The sequence below is a fragment of the Leptodactylus fuscus genome, chromosome 7 (assembly GCF_031893055.1).
Source record: "Leptodactylus fuscus isolate aLepFus1 chromosome 7, aLepFus1.hap2, whole genome shotgun sequence".
NCBI lineage: Eukaryota > Metazoa > Chordata > Amphibia > Anura > Leptodactylidae > Leptodactylus > Leptodactylus fuscus.
In genome coordinates this window covers 426,983-436,862 of record NC_134271.1, presented here as the reverse complement: position 1 = coordinate 436,862, position 9,880 = coordinate 426,983, and the positions used below count along the sequence as shown (strand labels likewise).

At 50.4% G+C, this 9,880-nt stretch overlaps 1 protein-coding gene across 1 annotated transcript in view; it reads right to left on the bottom strand.

The window, feature by feature from the left end:
* Positions 1-1,881: 1,881 nt before the first annotated feature.
* The window catches only part of RAPSN (receptor associated protein of the synapse), a 65,805-nt gene continuing 57,806 nt past the window's right edge, over positions 1,882-9,880 (bottom strand). Inside the window, exons 7-8 of the mRNA XM_075283330.1 lie at positions 2,870-3,069; positions 1,882-2,003 (exon numbers count right to left, since the gene is read on the bottom strand). Coding sequence (XP_075139431.1) covers positions 1,931-2,003; positions 2,870-3,069 — 273 coding nt within the window. The 3' untranslated portion in view covers positions 1,882-1,930. The remainder of the gene's footprint in view (positions 2,004-2,869; positions 3,070-9,880) is intronic.

Genomic DNA, 9,880 nt, shown 5'->3' with positions numbered 1-9,880 from the left:
GACAAAACCAGCAGAACCCACGGTGACCAGGAGTGATACCAAAAACAGTAGAAATTACGGAGACCAGGAGTAATACAGAAACCTGCAAAGCCCACGGAGACCAGGAGTAATACTGAAACCAGTAGAGCCCATGGACACCAGGAGTAATACCGAGACCAGCAGAACCCACGAAGACCAGGAGTAATACCGAAACCAAAAGAGCTCACGGAGACCGGGAGTAATACCGAAACCTGCAAGGCCCCCGGAGACCAGGAGTAATACCGAGACCAGCAGAACCCACGAAGACCAGGAGTAATACCAAAACCAGCAAAGCCCATGGAGACCGGGAGTAATACCGAAACCAGCAAAGCCCATGGAGACCGGGAGTAATACCGAAACCAGCAAAGCCCTTCTTTCCATCTTAGGTCTCCCAGAAATTAATTCACTATAATACAGAGGACCAATCATTTCTTAGTGTTAGCTTCTCGGTTGCTCCATATGTTGGCTGTAGAGGTCCATGAATGAGATTATAATAAAAGTCTCTCTTGTCTGGGAGGTAACACCAAAAACTAATAAAGTCTTGTAAATAAGGAAAAGGTTAGAAAAAATACCATACAAAGTTGGTTTTACAGGTTTTGTTGAAACATAGGTTCCACCATGGTGTATCATACAGGTCATTCTGGCCCTCAGGACGGCACGCCGTACAGGTCCTGTTGGGTCTCAGGAAGGCATACCACACAGGTAATTGTAGTTCCCATTATGGCGTGCCGTACAGGTCATGTTGGGTCTCGGGACGTCGTGCCGTACAGGTCATGTTGGGTTTGAAGATGGTGTACCGTACAAGTCATGTTGGGTCTCGGGATGGTGTACCGTACAAGTCATGTTGGGTTTGAAGATGGCATGCCGTACCGGTCATGTTGGGTCTCGGGACGGTGTACCGTACAGGTCATGTTGGGTCTCAGGGCGGCGTGCCGTACCAAACATGTTGGGTCTCAGGACGGTGTACCGTACAGGTCATGTTGGGTCTCGGGACAGCGTGCCGTACAGGTCATGTTTAGTCTCAGGACGGCGTGCCGTACCGGTCATGTTGGGTCTCGGGACGGTGTACCGTACAGGTCATGTTGGGTCTCAGGACGGCGTGCTGTACAGGTCATGTTTAGTCTCAGGACGGCGTGCCGTACAGGTCATGTTTAGTCTCAGGACGGCGTGCCGTACCGGTCATGTTGGGTCTCGGGACGGCGTGCCGTACAGGTCATGTTTAGTCTCAGGATGGTGTGCCATACCGAACATGTTGGGTCTCGGGACGGTGTACCATACAGGTCATTTTGGGTCTCAGGACGGCGTGCCGTACATGTGATGTTTAGTCTCAGGACGGCGTGCCGTACCGGTCATGTTGGGTCTCGGGACGGTGTACCGTACAGGTCATGTTGGGTCTTGGGACGGCGTGCCGTACAGGTCATGTTGGGTCTCGGGACGGCGTGCCGTACAGGTCATGTTGGGTCTCGGGACGGCGTGCTGTACAGGTAAATGTAGCTCCCATTATGGCGTGTCATAGAGGTGATGCTGTGATACATGGTCATGCTGGGTTTCACCATACTGGGCCATACTGGTCATACTAGGACTTCTCCACTACAAATATATAACATTCATTTCTTAGACTTGGTACAAAACAGAGTCCCCTCACCATGTCCGGTACGTGATATATTAGTCGCCTTACAGTATAAAATAGACTTAAAAAATCATGAAAAACTAGCCCCGCATACATGTGTAGAAACGGTTTTCTGACCTCTATTCATACAGCACTTTGGTGCGCCGGGCACTAGTCAGCAATGGTGCCAATGTCACCACCGAGATATCTGAGCCCTAGACCCATCTAATGTGGTTACAGCTCCAACGGGTCCCGGAATAACGGTCAATACTGTAGAGATTCCATTCGGTTCCACCATTTCTCTCATACAAAGCCCGGTTTGACAGAAGATCGGCGACAATTAGGACAACCACGGGATCCATTGGTTTGGAGACATCTAGGATTGAAAATGAGAAGTAATGAAGCTCAATAAGAGACGGCAAATATCTCCTCGAGAACAAAGGACCCTTCCTTCCTCCAGCATCATCCGTCAGACCTACCAAAATTTTCTCAATCTAAATGGGACTCAACTTCACTCATGGACAGTGGTGTAACAAGTGTCCTGTGGGCCCGGGTGCAAACTTTTATCCAGCGCCACTCCCCCCCTCCTCCCCAACGGTGGCCCCCCACACAGTATTACATGCCCTGCAGTGTCCACCTCCCCCACAGTATTATATGCTCCCAACAGCCCCCCACCACTCTGTGGCTATTATCAGATCCCATCAAAGCTCAGAGTAATCGGAGGCCCAGAGAAGGTGAATAAAAATAAATTAATACTCACCTCTCCTGGGCTTCCTCGCTCCGGCTGTCTTCAGTATCTTTGCCCATCTTCCCAACGTCTCTGCTGAGGTCTGTGATTGGTCCTCAGCCGTCATGTGGGGGGGGCATTGATCTCATTACGCCGCTGCGCGCCATGTGACCGCTGGGGCCTGATCACAGGCCTCAGTCACATGACAGAAGACGTCGGAGAGGTGAGTATATGTATTTATTATTTTCAGTCACCTTCCCTGACTAGTAACTATTGAAAAGGGGCCCAGGAACATTCCAGGGCCCCTTTTCATTTACAGTATGTATATGAGAACTAGGATTTCCCCGATTGCTGTCACAGTGGTACCAGGCCCCAGCCATCTCCAGCTGGCTGCAGGCCCTGTACCTTGCCGGGCCCAGTCGCACTCCTTGCGACCATGATCATTACGCCCCGGCTCATGGACCCTCTACATGTAATAGATGGTTGGTGCTAAAGCATGGACTGTTCTCTCATACCGGAGGTGGAAGACATGTGAGCAGGGCAAGGCCTGGAGCTGGCAGTTCTTTTCTCCGATGGACTCTCCGCACATCCCACAATACATCTCCATTTCTTCCACACACTCATGGAATCGGACAACATGGGCTCGAAGTTCCCGTTGCTGCTGTCTTGTGCGATAGATGATTTCACTCAGACAGTGAACCTTCAAGAGGGAGAGCTATGGAAAGAATAAGAAATAGCTAAGTAATGGGAGCGGATACCTGTGCAGCCAGGTCAACTCCACGGGGCCCCACAAGAGACAGATAGCCCGCCCGGGAAAATTGTATTAGAATTATCTCCTTCACCACCCTAGACCATCAAGGGGTGTTACATATAATCCCTTCACTACGCTAGACCACCAGGACTGCAACCATAAACCCCTTCACTACGCTCGACCACCAGGACTGCAACCATAAACCCCTTCACTACGCTCGACCACCAGGACTGCAACCATAAACCCCTTCACTACGCTCGACCACCAGGACTGCAACCATAAACCCCTTCACTATGCTAGACCACCAGGACTGCAACCATAAACCCCTTCACTATGCTAGACCACCAGGACTGCAACCATAAACCCCTTCACTACGCTCGACCACCAGGACTGCAACCATAAACCCCTTCACTACGCTCGACCACCAGGACTGCAACCATAAACCCCTTCACTATGCTAGACCACCAGGACTGCAACCATAAACCCCTTCACTATGCTAGACCACCAGGACTGCAACCATAAACCCCTTCACTACACTAGACCACCAGGACTGCAACCATAAACCCCTTCACTATGCTAGACCACCAGGACTGCAACCATAAACCCCTTCACTATGCTAGACCACCAGGACTGCAACCATAAACCCCTTCACTACGCTCGACCACCAGGACTGCAACCATAAACCCCTTCACTACGCTAGACCACCAGGACTGCAACCATAAACCCCTTCACTACGCTAGACCACCAGGACTGCAACCATAAACCCCTTCACTACGCTCGACCACCAGGACTGCAACCATAAACCCCTTCACTATGCTAGACCACCAGGACTGCAACCATAAACCCCTTCACTATGCTAGACCACCAGGACTGCAACCATAAACCCCTTCACTATGCTAGACCACCAGGACTGCAACCATAAACCCCTTCACTACGCTAGACCACCAGGACTGCAACCATAAACCCCTTCACTACGCTAGACCACCAGGACTGCAACCATAAACCCCTTCACTATGCTAGACCACCAGGACTGCAACCATAAACCCCTTCACTACGCTAGACCACCAGGACTGCAACCATAAACCCCTTCACTACGCTAGACCACCAGGACTGCAACCATAAACCCCTTCACTATGCTAGACCACCAGGACTGCAACCATAAACCCCTTCACTATGCTAGACCACCAGGACTGCAACCATAAACCCCTTCACTACGCTCGACCACCAGGACTGCAACCATAAACCCCTTCACTACGCTAGACCACCAGGACTGCAACCATAAACCCCTTCACTATGCTAGACCACCAGGACTGCAACCATAAACCCCTTCACTATGCTAGACCACCAGGACTGCAACCATAAACCCCTTCACTACGCTAGACCACCAGGACTGCAACCATAAACCCCTTCACTATGCTAGACCACCAGGACTGCAACCATAAACCCCTTCACTATGCTAGACCACCAGGACTGCAACCATAAACCCCTTCACTATGCTAGACCACCAGGACTGCAACCATAAACCCCTTCACTACGCTAGACCACCAGGACTGCAACCATAAACCCCTTCACTACGCTAGACCACCAGGACTGCAACCATAAACCCCTTCACTACGCTAGACCACCAGGACTGCAACCATAAACCCCTTCACTACGCTAGACCACCAGGACTGCAACCATAAACCCCTTCACTACGCTAGACCACCAGGACTGCAACCATAAACCCCTTCACTACGCTAGACCACCAGGACTGCAACCATAAACCCCTTCACTATGCTAGACCACCAGGACTGCAACCATAAACCCCTTCACTATGCTAGACCACCAGGACTGCAACCATAAACCCCTTCACTACGCTAGACCACCAGGACTGCAACCATAAACCCCTTCACTATGCTAGACCACCAGGACTGCAACCATAAACCCCTTCACTACGCTCGACCACCAGGACTGCAACCATAAACCCCTTCACTACGCTAGACCACCAGGACTGCAACCATAAACCCCTTCACTATGCTAGACCACCAGGACTGCAACCATAAACCCCTTCACTATGCTAGACCACCAGGACTGCAACCATAAACCCCTTCACTACGCTAGACCACCAGGACTGCAACCATAAACCCCTTCACTACGCTAGACCACCAGGACTGCAACCATAAACCCCTTCACTATGCTAGACCACCAGGACTGCAACCATAAACCCCTTCACTATGCTAGACCACCAGGACTGCAACCATAAACCCCTTCACTACGCTAGACCACCAGGACTGCAACCATAAACCCCTTCACTATGCTAGACCACCAGGACTGCAACCATAAACCCCTTCACTACGCTAGACCACCAGGACTGCAACCATAAACCCCTTCACTACGCTAGACCACCAGGACTGCAACCATAAACCCCTTCACTACGCTAGACCACCAGGACTGCAACCATAAACCCCTTCACTACGCTAGACCACCAGGACTGCAACCATAAACCCCTTCACTACGCTCGACCACCAGGACTGCAACCATAAACCCCTTCACTACGCTAGACCACCAGGACTGCAACCATAAACCCCTTCACTACGCTAGACCACCAGGACTGCAACCATAAACCCCTTCACTACGCTAGACCACCAGGACTGCAACCATAAACCCCTTCACTATGCTAGACCACCAGGACTGCAACCATAAACCCCTTCACTATGCTAGACCACCAGGACTGCAACCATAAACCCCTTCACTATGCTAGACCACCAGGACTGCAACCATAAACCCCTTCACTACGCTAGACCACCAGGACTGCAACCATAAACCCCTTCACTACGCTCGACCACCAGGACTGCAACCATAAACCCCTTCACTACGCTAGACCACCAGGACTGCAACCATAAACCCCTTCACTATGCTAGACCACCAGGACTGCAACCATAAACCCCTTCACTATGCTAGACCACCAGGACTGCAACCATAAACCCCTTCACTACGCTAGACCACCAGGACTGCAACCATAAACCCCTTCACTACGCTAGACCACCAGGACTGCAACCATAAACCCCTTCACTATGCTAGACCACCAGGACTGCAACCATAAACCCCTTCACTATGCTAGACCACCAGGACTGCAACCATAAACCCCTTCACTACGCTAGACCACCAGGACTGCAACCATAAACCCCTTCACTACGCTAGACCACCAGGACTGCAACCATAAACCCCTTCACTATGCTAGACCACCAGGACTGCAACCATAAACCCCTTCACTACGCTAGACCACCAGGACTGCAACCATAAACCCCTTCACTACGCTAGACCACCAGGACTGCAACCATAAACCCCTTCACTACGCTAGACCACCAGGACTGCAACCATAAACCCCTTCACTATGCTAGACCACCAGGACTGCAACCATAAACCCCTTCACTATGCTAGACCACCAGGACTGCAACCATAAACCCCTTCACTACGCTAGACCACCAGGACTGCAACCATAAACCCCTTCACTATGCTAGACCACCAGGACTGCAACCATAAACCCCTTCACTACGCTCGACCACCAGGACTGCAACCATAAACCCCTTCACTACGCTAGACCACCAGGACTGCAACCATAAACCCCTTCACTATGCTAGACCACCAGGACTGCAACCATAAACCCCTTCACTATGCTAGACCACCAGGACTGCAACCATAAACCCCTTCACTACGCTAGACCACCAGGACTGCAACCATAAACCCCTTCACTACGCTAGACCACCAGGACTGCAACCATAAACCCCTTCACTACGCTAGACCACCAGGACTGCAACCATAAACCCCTTCACTATGCTAGACCACCAGGACTGCAACCATAAACCCCTTCACTATGCTAGACCACCAGGACTGCAACCATAAACCCCTTCACTACGCTAGACCACCAGGACTGCAACCATAAACCCCTTCACTATGCTAGACCACCAGGACTGCAACCATAAACCCCTTCACTACGCTAGACCACCAGGACTGCAACCATAAACCCCTTCACTACGCTAGACCACCAGGACTGCAACCATAAACCCCTTCACTACGCTAGACCACCAGGACTGCAACCATAAACCCCTTCACTACGCTAGACCACCAGGACTGCAACCATAAACCCCTTCACTACGCTCGACCACCAGGACTGCAACCATAAACCCCTTCACTACGCTAGACCACCAGGACTGCAACCATAAACCCCTTCACTACGCTAGACCACCAGGACTGCAACCATAAACCCCTTCACTATGCTAGACCACCAGGACTGCAACCATAAACCCCTTCACTATGCTAGACCACCAGGACTGCAACCATAAACCCCTTCACTATGCTAGACCACCAGGACTGCAACCATAAACCCCTTCACTACGCTAGACCACCAGGACTGCAACCATAAACCCCTTCACTATGCTAGACCACCAGGACTGCAACCATAAACCCCTTCACTATGCTAGACCACCAGGACTGCAACCATAAACCCCTTCACTACGCTCGACCACCAGGACTGCAACCATAAACCCCTTCACTACGCTCGACCACCAGGACTGCAACCATAAACCCCTTCACTACGCTAGACCACCAGGACTGCAACCATAAACCCCTTCACTATGCTAGACCACCAGGACTGCAACCATAAACCCCTTCACTACGCTAGACCACCAGGACTGCAACCATAAACCCCTTCACTACGCTAGACCACCAGGACTGCAACCATAAACCCCTTCACTACGCTAGACCACCAGGACTGCAACCATAAACCCCTTCACTACGCTAGACCACCAGGACTGCAACCATAAACCCCTTCACTATGCTAGACCACCAGGACTGCAACCATAAACCCCTTCACTATGCTAGACCACCAGGACTGCAACCATAAACCCCGTCACTATGCTAGACCACCAGGACTGCAACCATAAACCCCTTCACTATGCTAGACCACCAGGACTGCAACCATAAACCCCTTCACTACGCTAGACCACCAGGACTGCAACCATAAACCCCTTCACTATGCTAGACCACCAGGACTGCAACCATAAACCCCTTCACTATGCTAGACCACCAGGACTGCAACCATAAACCCCTTCACTATGCTAGACCACCAGGACTGCAACCATAAACCCCTTCACTATGCTAGACCACCAGGACTGCAACCATAAACCCCTTCACTATGCTAGACCACCAGGACTGCAACCATAAACCCCTTCACTATGCTAGACCACCAGGACTGCAACCATAAACCCCTTCACTATGCTAGACCACCAGGACTGCAACCATAAACCCCTTCACTACGCTAGACCACCAGGACTGCAACCATAAACCCCTTCACTACGCTAGACCACCAGGACTGCAACCATAAACCCCTTCACTACGCTAGACCACCAGGACTGCAACCATAAACCCCTTCACTACGCTAGACCACCAGGACTGCAACCATAAACCCCTTCACTATGCTAGACCACCAGGACTGCAACCATAAACCCCTTCACTATGCTAGACCACCAGGACTGCAACCATAAACCCCTTCACTACGCTAGACCACCAGGACTGCAACCATAAACCCCTTCACTACGCTAGACCACCAGGACTGCAACCATAAACCCCTTCACTACGCTAGACCACCAGGACTGCAACCATAAACCCCTTCACTACGCTAGACCACCAGGACTGCAACCATAAACCCCTTCACTATGCTAGACCACCAGGACTGCAACCATAAACCCCTTCACTATGCTAGACCACCAGGACTGCAACCATAAACCCCTTCACTATGCTAGACCACCAGGACTGCAACCATAAACCCCTTCACTACGCTAGACCACCAGGACTGCAACCATAAACCCCTTCACTACGCTAGACCACCAGGACTGCAACAATAAACCCCTTCACTACAGTATGGTAGATCACAAGAGATTTTATGTTGTTACTACTCTAGACAACGAGGAGTGTAAACATAATCCCCTTCTACCCTAGATCGCCAGGAATTTTACCTGTAACTCTAGACCACCAGGGATAGAAATATCTTCAATAGACACACAGGGCTCTAGGGAAGGAACTAAGGAAACTATTATACACAACTGCACCTACAAAAAGAAATAATAGAAAATGTAACTTTTATTCTACGAGTTAAAAACGACTATTATGTGCCAAACCCCAGATGTCTCGCCATTCTCAGTGACTGGAATCTCAGCCATGACCATAGTCTCTCCTTGGCCAGTATAGTACCCTGCACTAGTCAGCATGTTGTAGGTGGCTACATACCTTGCACCTAGGCTTGTAGATGTTATATACTGGGTATTAATAATCTCAGTGGGGTCCGTCTCTGCACTCTAATACTGACGCAGTAAGTAGCGTAATACCTATGCACAGCCGGGCAGGAATACACATAGAAGTTTATAAAATAGGGTAGGGCCCCAAATCTATCTAAGCTGGTCAGCCCCTTAAGCGCACTAGATGATTTCCTTGATTTAGACACGATACGTCTCTAAGTGAAAATGGAATGGAATAGCAGGGCCTTTTCAGACTTATGGAGGAACAAATAGTAGGAAAATATTGATACCCTCCTATGTAAATCCGTGATTGTAGGGTAGACGGTGCGTTTGGTGGAGAGCCCGGTGGGGACTGTTCTATAATATCACTGACACTATGGGTGACATAATGGGCCTGCCAATACTGGGACTGCTGAGACAGTAAGGAATAGATGGACTCCACATAGTAGCTAGAATATCCAAATCAATTAGATAGCATCCCCTTGTAACATTATTGGAGTAAT